This window comes from Lathyrus oleraceus, chromosome 3, assembly GCF_024323335.1.
Source record: "Lathyrus oleraceus cultivar Zhongwan6 chromosome 3, CAAS_Psat_ZW6_1.0, whole genome shotgun sequence".
Taxonomy (NCBI): domain Eukaryota; kingdom Viridiplantae; phylum Streptophyta; class Magnoliopsida; order Fabales; family Fabaceae; genus Lathyrus; species Lathyrus oleraceus.
The window spans coordinates 121,627,473-121,645,872 of record NC_066581.1 but is presented as its reverse complement, the minus strand read 5'-3'; the positions used below and the strand labels follow the sequence as shown (position 1 = coordinate 121,645,872).

The following is an 18,400-nucleotide window of genomic DNA, read 5'->3' as shown; positions in this document are numbered from 1 at the left end:
AACGAATCCCCTAGGGAAAGCAAAGGAAGTAAATTACCTTTTACCGGTTACTGGGTAAAGGTAAAGTACTCAACATCAAGAAGAATATTACCAGTTATTGGGTAATAAACTCCCGGGGGACCAAAAGATCTATCTAGGTGATAACTAGAAAGAAACGGTCAAACAAAGGACTCAATCCAATGAAGATATATAATTAATTTGATAAATAAATATAGGGAAATGTTAACGAGTGCTCTGGGTATTGGCTAAGAGATTAACATGGTAAATTAAACATTATTTAAGAGATTAAAATGATATTTTTTTAAATATATGTATATTCAATACACTGAAAATATAAATAATTAACTTTTTAAAAAAAATATTAGGTATATTCACTACGCCAAAAATGACTTTTAACAGCGCATCTTAGACAGCGCTTTTAAAAGAAAGCGCTGTCTAAGGTTAAAATTAAAATAAAACACGGAAAATGTTCCAAAAAAATAATGAAAGCGCTGTCTAAGGGGGGGTCTTAGACAGCGCTTTCTAAAAGCGCTGTCTAAGACCCCCCCTTAGACAGCGCTTTTAGAAAGCGCTTTTAAATATAGACCTTAGTCAGCGCTTTTGATAAAGCGCTGTCTAAAGTATTTAAATTAAAAAAAAATTAAAACCAAAAGCGCTGTCTAAGGGGGGGTTTAGAAAGCGCTTTTGGAAAGCGCTGTCTAAGGCATATCTTAGAAAGCGCTTTCCACAAAAGCGCTGTCTAAGGTCTAATTAAAATTAAATTTCAGACTTCTATTTTCGTTCTCAGTCTAAGGCATGGAATTGGTAGGGTTTGTCACGATGGCGGAAGAACCACAATACGCCCTAAAACGCAAATACGAAGACCAACCCACCGCCACTGACATTCAACTCGAAGTCGCAAACGCTAAACAGAAAGCTCAAGAAGCCGCCGCTCGGCTCCTCAGTGTCACCGGCGGCGCTCCTCCACTTTCCTTCGATCCTAAACGTTCCAAGTCCGATAATGGTGCTCTTCAATCTGGCTTCGATTCTTACGATTTGAAGCCGCAATATTCAGCTGGTTCTTATGGTGGTTCTAGTAAGAAGATTGAGATACCTAATGGTAGGGTTGGGGTTCTTATTGGGAAAGGAGGTGAGACTATTAAGTATCTTCAGTTGCAGTCTGGGGCTAAGATTCAGGTTACTCGTGATATGGATGCGGATCCTAATTCTACTACGAGGATGGTTGAGCTTATGGGTACTTCTGATGCTGTTGCTTCTGCTGAGAAACTTATCAATGAAGTCCTTGCTGAGGTTTGTTTTAAATTTTCTCTAATTATGTTGTGGAATCACTGTAACTTTGGCCTGTTAGTGAAATATCACTGGTTAGAGTTGTTTTCAACTGATTTTGTAAATGCAATGTGAAATGTTTAATGATAAATTTGCTTAAATTATATTGGAATTAGTGCGCTCTGTATCCTGCCAGGGAAAATTCACTGATAAGAGTGGTTTTGAATTGACTTTCTATTTGTAATATGGTGTGTTTTCTGGTTAATTTGCTCTAGTGAGGTTTGAATGACTGCAACTGTAACCTGCTAGTGAAATATTGCTGACAGTATTTGTTTTGAACTGATTTTGTAACTTTAGTATGATTGTTTTGTGCTGAATTTGTTAAAATGATCTTCAAAGTCGAATGGCCTTAACTGTAACCTGTTAGTGAAGCGTCATTGACGATGGTTGTTTTCTACTGATTTTTAACTGTAATAATCTGGGGGAAATGTAACCATTAACATCACTGATAAGAGTTGCTTCTTTACTAGGCTGAAGCCGGGGCTTCTGCCGGTGGTGGTACTAGACGGATGGCTGCACAATCTGGGGGTGATGAATTTTCGATGCAAATCCCAAACAATAAGGTGTGCAAAGTTGCCCAAAATATGTACACCCATGTACTTTCTACAGTGTTTTGTTTATAGTTGATTTGGTTTCTTAGGTCGGCGTTATAATTGGTAAAGGAGGAGAAACAATTAAGAGTATGCAAGCTTCTACTGGAGCACGGATTCAGGTTATCTCTTGTTCTTTGTTTTCTCTGCTTCTTTTGTTATATATTTTCAAAATCATAATTATGTTTGAAGTTGGATGGTGTTAAGGTTAACAGCTGACTGCCCAAACTCTCATGTCTCAAGACTTGGATTTTCCATTGTTAGTAACTTTTGACAACTAATGCCTTATAATTGAACAGATTACTTTTAATGTTAAACACCAATTGCGAATGGAAGATCGAATTTGGATCCAACTCCAATCCGGCTCAGAATTCCGGTGCGGTGGATTTTCAGAGAATCGCAGGTATTAGCTTCTCTTCCTCTTGTTGTGTCACTCGTTATGTATCTTATTCTTCTCAACTGTGATTGCGATTCTTCTTCTTCTTCAACTCTTCTGAACTGTGTTATGGAATTGCAGAGTCATCACTGCAGTGGTTACGTGGCGAAGTGGTCACGCGAGAGGGAAGTGAAGTGAGCTTCTCAGAGATGAACTGTGAAGAATGAGCTCTAATCTTTGAGCAAAAAGCAACCGATTCTGAATATGAGGGTAGAGAGCTTGAGAGTGAAGAGTGAAGATTGAAGGTGAGGAATGAAAAAACTAGAAAAGCTTCTGATTGCACTGTTATATACATGGTATTCTCAACCAAATCGGGCAACGGATCGGGCAGGTTAGTTATGTTAGGGCAGGTTGTTAGGATTTTTGTTAAAACTCTGTTAGTTGCAAGTTAATTTTATATGTGAATTGATTTTCTATTAATTATTTCCATCAGTTAAAATAGTTGTATTGCTTGCAGGGATAAGTCAAAATTGGACCTTAGCTTGCAGTTCAGCTGGATTTGCACGTTACTTCTATGAAGGTTTGTTGTGGTTGGAAGTTCTGCTGTTAAAATGTTAGTTTGTTTTGTTAGTTACAAGTCTGTCAAATCAATTTAAAATTAGTTAGGTTAAGTTAGAGAACTAGTTAGTCATGGTTATTATGAAATTAGAAAAAAAAAACTTAACTGTTAGTCAAAGTCCTGCTGTTAGTTATTTCCCATTTTTTGACTCTGTTAGTTTTATTTATAATCGATTGCTTTGAAATTATGTTACTACAAAAGGTTAGATTGATGTTAGTAAATCTGTTAGCAAGTTGATGGTGAGATCTGTCATGGCCTATTAGTATCAGAAACATTATTAGTGAAGGCCAAGACCATGACCAAACACTTGCCTGATTATTTGATGTAGAACTTACTTGCTGAAACTTTCCGCTATGCTAATGATTGTCTTGGTGCATGACTTGTCATTGGGCATGAGCGCCGGGAGCTGTTACCGCAGCAAGTTGTATCAGTTAAGTTGTTATGACTAATTTTGGGAATCTGCTAACGACTCGTTTTAGACAGCACTAGCTAGTGTGTTTTGAGTTGCTCACTTGCCAACAACTTAATAATTGTAATGGATTTGAAGTTAATTGAGAATTTTGCCACCGATACTTAGTAAAACTCGATTAAAATGTCGTTTACGATGGTTATAACATACTGCTATGTTGTTAAAAAGCTGTTTGAATGGTTTGAATTGTGAGTTGTTTAGAAAACCATGTTAATAACTTGAAGTAGGGTTAGTGACGGTATTACATGATTATGTTAGATTCAGTTATATTGGTTAATGTTAACTTACAACATTCGTTCTGTTGTGATAATTATGCAGGATGTACTACCTTGGTTTCGAACTGATTTCAGAATTTGCATCTGTACCGAATTGGGGTGGGCTGCCACGGTTAATTCTTGCACTTTTGGTAATTTTTTATTAGCGAGTTTCAATGATGTCTATGTGTAATTATTAGGATTTAATTAAGGGTATACTTATTTTCCTGTGGAATGCTAACTGTGGCGTTGTTATGTATGTTCTAAAACTTTTGATTTGTGCCGTTTCTGACTTGTGGAAAATTCATGGATGAATATATGACAATTCTGCTTCATGAATGAATGAAGAATTTCTTCTGTGAAACTGGAATTTTGTGAATGAGTGAATCTTTAAAAATTGGAATGGATGAAGAAAATTGCTTTTGTGAAACTGGAATTTCGTTTATATATCCTTCAAAATCTGTTACAATGATCATGAAATTAATGCTAAACTTATATGAAATGCAATGGTTAGTTACAAATCAAAATGTTAGTTTCAATTTGGACTTGAGTGGATGTGTAACTTAATTTGGCTTTGTTTTGTTATATTGGTTAGTTTTGTGAATTATGAATATAATGTTATCGTGGACTTGTATAATGGTATGTTGTTATGACAATTGGTCTAAAGCGCTGTCTAAGGCTAAAAAAAGCTTCAAAAATTTTCGTATACCTTAGACAGCGCTTTTGTAAAAAGCGCTGTCTAAGGGGGGGCTTAGACAGCGCTTTTTGAAAAGCGCTGTCTAAGGTATACCTAAAAAAATTAAAATAGGAGGGTCTTAGAAAGCGCTTTTGGCCAAAGCGCTGTCTAAGGGGTGGGGCTTAGACAGCGCTTTTCAAGAGCGCTGTCTAAGGTATACCTAAAAAATTTAAAATAAGAGGGTCTTATAAAGCGCTTTTGGCCAAAGCGCTGTCTAAGGGGGGGGGGGGGGGGGCTTAGACAGCGCTTTTAAGATTTAAAAAAGCGCTATCTAAACCTTTAGCAGCGGAGGTTTAGACAGCGCTTTAAAGCGCTGTCTAAGGCTAAAAAAAGCGCTGTTTAAGGTCTTGTTTGTTGTAGTGATTCAATAAACTGAACATAATATATTTTCTTTATTTATAATTCTTAACCGGTGTCTGGGGCAATGATTAACCTGACCCATAAAAATATACATGTTAGTCACAAAATAAGAACATGAAGAGCATGTATGAGAAAAATCAGCTTTTACATAGAATTGTGCAATAGAAGCCATGATAATACCCAAATATATCATTGGTCAATATAGCATCAACAATATAAAAAAATTCAGATTAATCTTCGGAACATAAAAATAATCCATAAAAATTATCATTTTCTAAAAGTATAATGAACATCACATAAAATATAAGAACTTTTATTTAAAAATATTTATATAAGTATGAAAATAAATATGTATTTAAATCAATAACAATAACATTACAATTACTTTTGACAAATATATATTAAAATTTATAATTTTAACGGTAAAATATGAATGCAAAATTAATCTCAATAAACATATACTAAAAAGCAAAAAAATTCTGATATAACTATGGATTAAAATCAATAACAAAAAATTAAAGAAAAACAAAATATGAAATTTACTTCTATACATGTCTCCCTTGCATTTGTTTCCCATCAACTTACACGTTTCCTTCTCTATCCTTAAGTTATACAGTGACATTTATATCAAGACACACGTGCGAGAAAACTAGTTAAACACACGTGCGAGAAAATATCATTGATGTTTTAATCATTCAATATTTTAGCTCATCATAGTACGTCATGTCATAAATGAACGAAAATATTATATTATTTTTGTTTCTAAAAATTCCTCTTGTGTTCCATTCTCTATCTATGGTTATATCATTATTTGTATTGCCTCATTACTAAATATTAATGTTTACAAAGATTCTCAATCTTAATATTCAAAAAGTATAATCTCTTTATTGTGATAGTTAAGATTGATATATAATAACAGTGATTATTTTTTATGAGAGAATCATAATATAAATTGATATGGTGGTTGATATTTGCTATATTTAAATTGTAAGTAAATATTATACAAATACTAAAGGATTAATACTCCCTAATTAACATTATTAAGAATTTTTAAAAAGTAAAAATAACTTAAAGAGAACATGCATACGTTGTTTTAGACTTTATACACTAAATAATATAAAGTTAAATAAAAATTAACTAAATTTATAATAGTTGAAAATATTTATTCATTTAAAACATGATTTTGGTAACACACATTAGCCTATATATAAAGCACGGTGTAATTAACCAAAACTTCTTCACATTGAAATATGGCTTATCCAAAAAAAAATCACCTATGTTTAGCATTTGTAGTTCTCTCGTTCCTATTCTTAATAATTGAAGTCAATAATGATAGATTCATTGTCAGATTGATTTGAAAAAAAACTTTACGTGCTAGGTGCATACCGATAATTCATACTTATTGATATATCTAAAGTAAGACCTAGACAAAAAAATCAACTATAACACATACAATCTTTCATATCTGGCGATCAGTATATCTTGTAATTCTCGATTGGAACTCCTAAAAAAAAAGTATATGACATAGTAGACATCTAATATATTACTATCAAAATGATATTTTTTTTAATAGGCAATGATAGCACAAGGGATGTGTAAAATTGAAACTGATCTCATATCTTACTTTCATCATCACATACTCCATCATAATCATCAACCCATCATCAACATATTATTCACTACTACATATAAAATCCCTTAGAAAATATTCAAACAAATCTAATACATCTAAATAGTCATCATCCTAACAATCATTTCATTACTTCAAGGATGTAGATGTCTACACATGAGAAATTGGAGCATTGCCTTGCAGAATGGTTGTGTTGTAAAGCACATGATAATTCTCAAGTGATATTAATTGTACGAATATTCTCAATCTTTCATTATCATTTACTCTAGTATTTTCCGTTTACTCTAACAATTTAAAATAAGAAATAAATAAGAATGAAAATAGGTAATTGTTTCATTCCATGGATAATCTTACAAAAGAAATAACTATTTCATCGCATGGCTTTCAAGTTTTTCAAAATTTGTTCTTTCTGACAATTTAAAATATGAAATCAAAATATAGTTCTGTGACAAAATAAAGTGAACTAAAGATTGTTGCTTTATATTTCAATATCCATCTACTGATAGAGTTGAAGGAAAATATAATGATTAGATCATAAGTGTCTAGGATTTGTGATGCAATTATTCCTTGATTTGATGAAGTACCTTTTCAGAATTAGGGATTATCTCCATGCTAAGTTTAACATATTATTCATACCACATATGACGCTTGTCCAACTGCTGATAATTAGTGCATGCACTTGAGGACTCCATGACGATAACTTTCATATGCTCATCTGAAATGGTAGCTTTAGTTCTTGGTCTGTATATTATGATAGGATGTAAAATGTTCCAACCATCTTGACAAAAAATCTTCTTCTGCTGAGATAGAACACTCACAATAGAGGAAAGCCTATAATTTATGGACCATTACATATAAAGGATATGGAAACAATTTATGCAGAATGGATATCGATTATGCATGCTACAATTTCTAATACTATGGTTGTTTAGTAGATAATGATCAAATATTTAAGAAATATAAATTGTTACCTCTTTGACAATGAACTCGGAATGTGTTTTTCAATCAGTATTTAAAACTACATCACTCAATCAAACTACATATGATCGAACGATGGATCTTTTGCTATTTGTTCGGCCAATTCCTTGATACTTGAATTATATGACATATTGACATCCCATATGGTGAACTCTACAATATATCTCAATAACAATCTTTATAAGATTAATACAAATAGGAAACATAGGAGATGATGTTATGTGCACAACCTTATTCAAATTGTCAGCAACTGCGAAAGACTTGCTCATCTCATGGAAATCTTTGAAGGAAGTGTACTCCCAACAATCGCTCACTACCAACAGTGAGGACCACTGAAAAATGTTCAATTTTTTTACTCACAAAATCTGTTCCTATTATAATCATTATCCTGACATAGGATGCAAATGCATAAACTGTGATACATGAGCAATACTTGTAAACATATACTCAACTCAACTCATTAAAAAGTAACACAACTTGATTACCAATAAACACAACAAACACCACACATATAAAGCACATTTCTCCTCTTGAAGGGTAATTTATGACTCCACATCTAATGAAATATAAAGTCACATATGTAATGTGGTTAGGTGTTAAAAAAAACCAGTTTGTTGTGAAATTGGATTTTGTGTGAGTTCTGCAAACACTTTTGAGACATGAAGCTTATTAAAATTATTGTAAAATGCTTTTGGTGATGAGAAAGTTTGACAAAGAAAAATTATGCGACAAAAATATATTATTACAATTTGAATTTATTGTGACAGAAATATATTATAAATTGTAACATATATATTTTCTGCAAATGAGAAAGTTATACTTTTAGAACAGTATTATCAATGTGAGAACTATAACAGTTATACTGCAACATAACAATCATGACAATTATCAACACATATGAAGATGGTATTGTTTGATTTATGTTCAACAGTAATGCAATGTTGTGAGGAAAACAAATAGATTTTGAGCAAAAACCATGGAAGTGAGTATGTATAATTTGGATTCATTTAGATGAAAGCAAAGTTATTAATAGCGGATAGCGGAGCGGAGCGGCCGACCCAAAAAATGGCATAGCGGGATAAGTTTTTGTACATATAACTATATAATAGTTTATAAAACATATGTCATATACTTAATGAAAATTCAAACTTAAAATCTTAAAATTCAAATATATAGTAGAAGATTCACAACATCACATCTTAAAATTCAAACTTAGAACTATTATATGAAAATTTTCAAAAGATCATCATCAAAATGTATTCTTCATATATCATCAAAATATTCCTCCAATACTTCATCTTCATCATCTTCTTCAACATCTTCTACCACCACTTGTTGTGCTCTAGATGTACTTGCAACTTCAAGTAGCCTTGACCTCCTAATGTAAATTACAGGCTCATTAATCCCACTTGCTTCGGTAGCTTGAGCCCAAGTTAAATCATCATCTTCATGAACCAAGTCTTCTTGTAAAGGTTCATCATCTTCTCACATCTCTCCCATCTCTTCCACCAACCATTGAGTGTGATAATTAATTTCACCAAATTCCATAGGATCAATCTTGTCCCGAATTTTAGATCTTTCAATCAATGCTTGGTTATACTTAATGAAAACCAAGTCTTGCAACCTTTGATGCTCCAACTTATTTCGCTTCTTAGAATGAATCTAAAATACAATAATTTAAAGTATTAATTTAATAATACTTGAATGTAAGATAATTTAATATCCTAGTAAAAAATTAATACTTACATGCTCAAAGATGCTCTAGTTACGCTCACATCCGGAAGCACTACAACCAAAACTCAAAACTTTACAGCCAACAATTGCAAATCAGGAGTTTCAGCTCCGTAAGACTTCCACCATTCAGCTGCAAGTAAAAAATCAATAATTGTCTATCTAGAGCTAATTGCCAAATTCCAATAATTGTAAAAAAAATTAACTTTCATCTTACCTGGAGTTGATGTCAACCTTTGTCTAATTGTTGTTCTTATACCAAAGAGACCTGTAGCACCCTTGTATTGTGCCAATTGTACTAAAATCTTGTCTTCCACTTCATCGCTTTCACTAAGTGTCTCAATGCATTTACGGAGGCCTCTCACTGATTTAGGATCATTCTCAATTTTCGATTTCTCATAATAATATTTAGGATTGAGATAGTAACCTACAAAATGTAACAGATGATGAAGTTGACACTCCCATCTTTTATCAATGATGTAAAATATGGCTTTGTACTTGCTTGAATTTGAATTAAAATCTTTTTCAATTGATTCTTTGGCTACCCCCATTGCGCCATATATGTAACCCATTGTGGGTTTTCTTTCCAAAATGATGCCATAAGTATAATACTAGTTGCCCTTTTTCCCTTAGTATCCTTAGCACACTTGGAACTTACTCATTCATCACAAGTTAACATCTCTCTAAGCAACCTTTGTAGAGTAAGGAAAGATGTAGCAAACCTTGTCACTCCATTTTTAACCAATTCAACATTGTCGATCATCTTTCTCATTAGATTCAAATCAAATGTGTGGTTATAAATGTAGCCCACAACCTTAACTCCATTTTTATAACCTTATCAACCTTTGGAATTTTTCCTATGTCTTCTAACATAAAGTCTATACAGTGGGCTGCACATGGAGTCCAAACATGTTTAGCCTTTTGGAAGTTAATATTTTACCTGCCGCTACATAATTACTTTCATTGTCGATAATCAATTGAACAACATTTTGTTCACCCATTTCCTCAACAGAAGTATCCAACAACTCAGCTAGCATATCCCACATCTTGGCATAGTCAGAAGCATCGACACTTTTCACAAACTCGGTTCCTGCCAGACAATTTGCCAAGAAATTAATCAATTTTCTACCTTTTCTATTCGTCCAACCATCTGACATGATTGAACATCCATATTTATTCTTTTGAACCTTGTGATTCTTCAACAAACCTTTTGTATATTCCAACTCCTTTTGAAGGAGTGGAACTCTAAGTTCATGAAAACTTGGCGGTTTCAAATGAGGACCATAGCTTCCAACATCAACTTAAAGGCTTTTTCATTTGCTACGTTAAAAACAACTCCACATGTATAAACAAAGCGATCAATATATTTTACGGTTCTTGCCCTCGCTTATTTATCACAAGCATCATTGAGGCTTGTGTCCTTAGTCTTCTTAAATACTAAATCCAATGGTCCTTTAGCCCTCTTGACAACCATCGAAGATGTCTCAGCAATCCTCTTTCCGCTTCAAATTCGACTTATTTCCTCAATTTCATTTGTATCATTTGTATCTAACTAAACCAACACCTCTTTTATTCCTCTTTTAATTCTCTCTTTCTCAACCATATCGACATGTAATATTGCTTTAACTTTCGTCGGTATTTTCAAGCAAGCAACTGCATCATCTTTTATTCCTAATTGATACTTTTTTGCTCTACTAATTCCCCCACTACTAATCAGATTAGAAAAATCACATGTCACGTTCTTTTTGTTATTTATATTCTTCCCATGATTATATTGTCATGCTATGTTAATATTAACACCGCTTGGTTTTAAGGTTTGATCACATGAAGCAACCGAAGTAGAATTCGGTGTAGAGGAAGATGTTGTCATGGTCTGACTTCAAAACAGAAACTTGATATATGAACATATAAATATAAATATAAATATAAACATGATAATATATGAAGTTATGAACATAAACAAAAACATAAATATAAGAAACATAAGAAATATAAACTTGATATATGAACATAAACAAAAACATAAATATAAGAAACATAAGAAATATAAATATAAACATAAATGTAAACAAAAACAAAAACATAAATATAAATGTAAACAGTAATAGAAAGATAAATGTAATCAGAAACAGAAACAGAAATATAAGCATAAATATAAACTTAAACAATAAAAATAGAAGAAGAAGAAGAATACAAAAGATCAACATAAAACAGACTTACAAAGTTAAAATATTTTTGAAAAATAGGGGAGGAGGATCGAAGAGAGACGACCGGAGATAGGTGCGCCGGGGAGAGACGACCGGAGGTGAGGGGGTTAAGAGATAGAAAAGTGTGAAGAAAGGAGGAGACTAGGGCAAAGTGAAGAAGAAGATAATGTGTGAAGAACATGAAAGAGAAAAATAGAAAACAAAAAGTCTTTAAACCTTTTAAAAAGTAAGGGCAAAATAGTAATTTTACAGTTTTAAAAAAAACAACGGATGACCTGCTCCGCCCCGGGTGTGCAACGTGATCCGCGGCCCGGGATTTCGCCGGGATCGACCGCGATTCTAGTGCCCGAAACGCTCTCCAGTTCTCGCGCGGGGGGAGGGGGGCGCTCCGACCAGACCGTCCGGGAACGCGCCGGGAGCGGCCGCTTTTGACAACTCTGGATGAAAGTGAACAAATACCCAAATGCGGGAATAGTGTGAGAGATGTCAATTGCATTCAAATGGTGTGAGACTATGCACACAGAAGTTGACTTTTGTGTGAAGAATAAAAAAAGTCAATTAAAATTTGGCACTAATTTTGAATTTTATTTCCCCCAAAAAAAAATTGGAACTAAACACAAAACATAATAGTTGAATTTGAATTGGTAATTAGTTTGACATAATTGAGAAGCAACAATATGGCAGCATCTCTATGCCAGCTGGTGCAAGGAAGCAAGATATAGACTAAGCAAAATAGGTCAAGATAGTGATATAAACATGTTAATTGCAAAAGTGGAGTATAACAAAGTACTTTTATATGATGTAGACATGTAAATTACAAAAGTGGAGTATAACATAAATGAAACAGATAGTAAGTTAAATAATATCAGGTTGTAATGGATCTTGAAACCGATACTTAAACGATACTAATATGTTGCAGTTCCCAGAGAAGTTTTCTTTCATAGAAATGGATAATAGTATTTATTTAATAGACAATGTTCCTTTCTGTGCAGTGGCCATAACAGTGTGAGGAAAAACCAATTGGGTAATATTTTGATAATGCAAACAAATCACTTTAATGAATTATAAAGTCATACATGATATGTAATGTGGTTAGGTGTTAAAAAACCAGTTTGTTGTGAAATTGGATTTTGTGTGAGTTTTGCAAACCCTTTTCAAACATGAAGCTTATTAAAGCTATTGTAAAATGCTTTTGGTGATGAGAAAGTTTGACAAAGAAAAATTATGTGACATAAATATATTATTACAAATTGAACTTATTATGACAGAAATATTTTGTAAACTGTAACACATATATTTTATGCAGGTGAGAAATTACTACAAACATGAACTTTTTTCAAAAAACTATGTGGTAGAAAAATGGTTAGTGATAACATGAAACTATATCACATTTTTAGACTTGATTTAATTAAATTATATTGTTATTTGATTTAATTTATTTTATATTATTCGATATTACATGGTATTCTCTTATTATTTATTTCAAGTAACATTATTTGAAGCATGTGTGAAAAAGAAAGAAAAGGGGTGCAAAAAGAGGATTCTCTAGGAAAAGCATCTCACTAAAGCCCAGCCCACGCTTGGAACAAGGAAAATGGTTGTGACGACCGCCACAGGCATGTGACGAGCGTCACGCCCCTTTACCTAGTGTTACAACTGTAACACATGGTGTGACGGACGTCACACACCCCACTCCTATTTTTTGGCATTGACGCGCGTAACAGAAGGACGTTCTCTCCTATTTTTCCTCTTGACTCGTTGACGCTTTAAAAACCCTACTGAAGATACTTTTGAGGAAACGGTTATTTTATGGATGAATATAAATAGACCTCAAAGGATCCAATTGGACATCTCTACGCCGTGCAATATTTTTCCTGCTTTATAATTTTCCAGCATTCTATTTTCTTAGCATTTTATTTTCTTTTCTTTGCTAGCTTAATTTACTAAGCATTCAATTTATTTTCTCACGATAGTTTCTACACCGGAAACTATTGTGTAATTTTTACTGGATCTAACCTTACGTCAGATCATAGTATTTTATTTCCTTGTTTTTACTTTCCTGTCTGATCAAGAATTGTGAAGAACAAATCCAACCGACTTGTGGTGGAGTGTTCGAGCATCGAAGCTAGGAACAAAACCAAGATTTCTAGTAATTTTCCAGGTTCATTAATTAATTGAGTTATTGTTTTAATTTACATATGCTCTGTGCTGCTGTTTATATATATTGTTTGTTTGATATGGCCGTATTTATGCATGATTATTATCTAGGCATGTTTAGCATGTCCGGCTAATTATTTAGATATCGGTATGTAAAGTAAGCGGAATAAAGGAATCAAAACTGAGTTGGTTTAAATTTATTTGAAAATATAGTCACTCTTTTTCTGGTCTCAATTTACAGAGTTAATACCAAAGTTTTTGTACGAGAGTAAAAAACATAAAGAAGTTAAAATCAATAGAACGACGGTTTGAGCTTTTAACTGGACAGTGTAAATTGAACATTAACTTTAAATCAGGGCGAAAGCAATTTTTAAAGTTAATTAAATTCTAATCATTTTCAAAAAGTATTTTTAAAGGTTAAATGTGAGGACGAGAGTTAAGCATTTAAGTTTAATCATATAATCTAAGTCAACAGAGCGAGAGTTTGAGACGAGGGCGTTTAAACGGTTAGTATTTTCTCAAAAAGAGTTTCTATAGATTCTATTGTTTTCAAAAAGTGATTTCAGATTTAACGAAATAGTGAGAGCGTACGTTAATATAAAGTCATAGTCTGATTCAACAGAGCGAGAGTTTGAGGAAAAGACTTATTTGAAAACTAAGAAAAAGACCAACGAAGATTTGATTCCCTAATTACGACGAACTACATACTGATATTCGTGTTATTTGATATTTAATCTAGATCTAAATTTAGTTTTACTATTCCCCCTAATCATCAAAGTATCATCCGCCTTAGCTTTACGCAGTAACCCTAGAAAAACGGTATATCGATTCATTAAGTCCCTGTGGGATCGATATCTTTTAAAACTATACGATTAGACTGTGCACTTGCAGTTAATACCCCGATAGACTCATAAAGTCGCGATCAAGTTTTTGGCGCCGTTGTCGGGGACTTTTATTTAGTCGATATCGTAACTCTTCTGTTACGTTGTAGAGACTAAGGCTATTTTTATTTCCCTTCTTTTTCGTTGATTTGTATGACATACACTCGCTCACAAGGCGAGACGTATTACTTACGAATCAACGACGTTGAACGATATCTCCGATTATTACGACGAATTCGGGAGTATCGTGCTACAAACAATCTCCCTCCAATCGAAATTCCTGATCTCAAAAATCTTCTTCCCTCGACGATACCAGAGATGGCAGAACCAGCTCGTGCACTTCAAGATTACGCTGCTCCATCGCAAGATGAGCCGCATTCGAGTATTGCTCCACCCGCAATCGAAGCGAATAACTTCGAACTTAAACCTTCGCTGTTGCAGGCAGTGCAACAAAACCAATTTTCTGGAAATCCTATCGAGGATCCAAACCTTCATTTATCCGTATTTGTCCAATACGCTGACACTGTTAAAGCTAATGGTGTCACTTCAGAGGCAATTCGACTTCGTCTCTTTCCTTTCTCGTTAAGAGATAAAGCTAGAAGATGGCTTCAGTCTCTTCCTTCCAACTCAGTCACCACATGGAATGAGTTGAAGAAAGTCTTTCTTGCACAATATTTTCCCCCAAGCAAAACAGCTATGTTGAGAGCCCAGATAAATGGATTTAAGCAAAAAGACAACGAGTCTCTTTTCGAAGCATGGGAAAGATACAAAGACATGATGAGACTTTGTCCACACCATGGTTTAGAGGACTGGTTAGTAATTCATACCTTTTATAATGGTCTCTTGTACAACACAAGGTTAACAATAGACGCCGCCGCCGGTGGTGCGCTTATGGATAAACCTTATGCTGACGCTTATCAACTTATCGAAAGCATGGCCCAAAATCATTATCAGTGGGGAAGCGACCAAACAATGGTAGAGAAACCTCAAACAAAAGGGGGCATGTACGAGATAAGTAGCCTTGATCATGTTAATGCAAAAGTGGATGCTCTTGCCCAGAAAATTGAAAGTTTAAATGTATCACCTCCAGCCACCGTGGTTGCCGTAACTCAAAATTGTGAAGTCTGTGGAATTCAAGGTCACACTCCTACAGATTGTCAACTCCTAACAGGAATTCAAGCAGAGCAGGTGAACTATGCTCAAGGAAATCCTTACTCGCATACCTATAACTCAAACTGGAAGAACCATCCTAATTTTTCATATAAAAGTAACAACGCTTTATACGCACCAGGTCAAGCTCCCAGTCAAGCCCCAGCTATACCTCCTGGATATCAAAAGCCGACCCCATCTACACCTAACAATAACGTTCCTAGGAAATCCAATTTGGAAATCATGATGGAGAACTTCATAGCTTCTCAACAGCAAACCAATAAAGAGTTCTTAAACCAGAATGTACACACCAGCGAACAGATTAAACAACTAGCAAGTAAAGTAGATGCCCTGGCTACCCATAACAAAATGCTGGAAACACAAATCTCGCAAGTAGCTCAACAACAAGCGCCTACTGCTGCCCCAACTGGTACATTTCCTGGACAGCCCCAACCTAATCCGAAAGGCCACGCTCATGCAATTATATTAAGAAGTGGAAAAGAGGTAGAAGGACCGTCTGACCCAAGGATTGAGAACCAAAACTCTAAAAAGTCAACTGAGGAAGAAGGTAAACCTAAGAAAAAAGAAGAGTGTAATAAAGAAACCGTAGAAAATAAAGAACCTTATGTACCTGCACCGCCTTACAAACCACCTATCCCTTATCCTCAAAGGCTAATTAAAACCAAAGACGCAGGCCAATTTAAAAAATTTGTTGACCTACTAAAACAATTAAATGTCACAATTCCTTTTACATAATCTATTACACAGATGCCCTCATATGCTAAGTTCTTAAAAGAAATTTTATCTAATAAAAGGAAACTTGAAGATAGCGAAACCGTTACACTCACTGCTGAGTGTAGCGCAATAATCCAAAATATGCCTCCTAAACTTAAAGATCCTGGTAGTTTTTCTATACCCTGTCATATAGGAAAATTTGTCATAGATAAAGCTTTATGAGATTTAGGAGCCGGTATCAGTGTTATGCCCTTGTCCATATGCAAGAAACTTGAAATGGGAGAATTAAGACCAACTACATTGTCTGTGCAATTAGCAGATCGTTCCGTTAGATATCCCGTAGGAATTCTTGAAAACGTTCCCGTGCGCATAGGTCAATTCTACATTCCCATCGATTTTATAATTATGGACGTAAGAGAAGATGAAGTTACCCCCATTATATTGGGAAGACCCTTCTTAGCAACCGCCGGTGCTATCATAGACGTAAAACGAGGACGACTCACTTTCGAAGTAGGAGAAGAGAAAATTGAGTTCATTCTTTCAAAATTTTTGAAAGCACCTGCAATAGAAGACACATGTTACTTCATGGATATCATCGATGAATGCATAAAAGAAACAGAATTAGAAAATGACGATTTGTCCGACTATCGTGTAGAAGACAGACTGAACCAATGTTTAGCAATAACATCAGATCCTACGCAATGCCTTAAGAAACCAACCCTCGACCTGAAAACACTTCCCAAAAATCTGAGATATGAATTCCTAGACTTAGAACTTGAACGACCAGTGATAGTCAATGCAGACCTAGGAAAACTTGAAACAGAAAAACTCCTACATATCTTAAAAAAATATCCAACCGCACTAGGATACAACATCACCGATCTTAAAGGGATAAGTCCTTCTATTTGTATGCACCGCATCATGCTAGAAGAAGACTGTAAAACTTCTAGGGAACATCAGAGGAGACTAAACTCGATCCTGAGTGAGGTAGTGAAAAAGGAAGTAACGAAGTTATTAGAGGCAGGTATCATATATCCTATATCCGATAGCAAATGGGTTAGTCCTGTACACGTAGTACCAAAGAAAGGAGGTATAACAGTGATCGAAAATGAAAAAGGAGAAACTATAACCAAACGAATTGAATCGGGATGGAGAATGTGCATTGACTATAGGAAGCTAAACAAAGCAACCCGAAAAGATCATTTTCCTTTACCATTCATAGACCAGATGTTAGAGAGACTAGCCAAGCATTCTCACTTCTGCTATCTGGACGGTTACTCAGGTTTCTTTCAAATACCAATTCATCCTGACGACCAAGAAAAGACAACGTTCACATATCCTTTTGGTACCTTCGCTTATCGACGAATGTCGTTTGGCTTGTGCAATGCTCCTGCAACCTTCCAAAGGTGCATGATGGCAATATTCACCGATTTTCTCGAAAACATCATGGAAGTCTTTATGGATGACTTTTCCGTATGCGGACAAAGTTTCGAAGAATGTCTTGAAAACCTAGAAAGAGTTCTAGAACGATGTGTAAAAGTAAACCTAGTACTTAATTGGGAAAAATGTCACTTTATGGCACAAGAAGGAATTGTTTTAGGACACATCATATCAAATAGAGGAATTGAAGTAGACAAAGCCAAAATAGAAGTAATCGAAAACCTTCAACCTCCGAAAACTGTGAGAGAAATACGAAGCTTCTTAGGACATGCCGGTTTTTACCGACGATTCATTAAAGATTTCTCTAAAATAACTAAACCTTTAACCGGATTATTAATGAAAGATGCTGAATTCATCTTCGACAATAAATTTTTAGAAGCATTTCAAACACTTAAACAAGCATTGATCTCCGCGCCCATAATGCAGACCCCGGATTGGAATGAACCTTTCGAAATAATGTGTGACGCAAGTGACTACGCCGTAGGCGCTGTTTTAGGACAACGAAAGGATAAAAAACTTCACGTCATATATTATGCGAGTAGAACTCTAAATGAAGCGCAAATGAATTACGCCACGACCGAGAAAGAACTTTTAGCAGTAGTATTTGCACTAGATAAATTTCGTTCCTACTTGGTCGGAGCTAAAATAATCGTTTACATTGATCACGCTGCCATTAAGTACCTCTTAACGAAAAAGGACGCTAAACCTAGACTCCTAAGGTGGATCTTGTTGCTACAAGAATTTGATTTGGAAATCAAAGAT

General features: G+C 34.5%; 2 protein-coding genes and 1 non-coding gene across 3 annotated transcripts; 1 reads left to right on the top strand and 2 right to left on the bottom strand.

Moving 5' to 3' along the window:
• The first annotated feature begins 786 nt into the window (after positions 1–786).
• Positions 787–2,326, top strand: LOC127129995 (uncharacterized). Its single transcript, XM_051059080.1, has 4 exons — positions 787–1,290; positions 1,797–1,889; positions 1,967–2,038; positions 2,216–2,326. The coding sequence occupies exons 1-4, from the start codon at positions 796–798 to the stop codon at positions 2,324–2,326; spliced, it is 771 nt and encodes a 256-aa protein (XP_050915037.1). The 5' UTR covers positions 787–795.
• A 6,255-nt stretch (positions 2,327–8,581) lies between these two features.
• On the bottom strand, positions 8,582–10,955 carry LOC127125727 (uncharacterized). Its single transcript, XM_051054532.1, has 3 exons — positions 9,287–10,955; positions 9,085–9,202; positions 8,582–9,000 (listed from the first exon to the last, which is right to left on the bottom strand). The coding sequence occupies exons 1-2, from the start codon at positions 9,639–9,641 to the stop codon at positions 9,138–9,140; spliced, it is 420 nt and encodes a 139-aa protein (XP_050910489.1). The 5' UTR covers positions 9,642–10,955; the 3' UTR covers positions 8,582–9,000; positions 9,085–9,137.
• A 4,055-nt stretch (positions 10,956–15,010) lies between these two features.
• Positions 15,011–15,117, bottom strand: LOC127134010 (small nucleolar RNA R71). Its single transcript, XR_007807793.1, has one exon. It is a non-coding gene; the product is annotated as a small nucleolar RNA R71 (small nucleolar RNA).
• Positions 15,118–18,400: the final 3,283 nt, after the last annotated feature.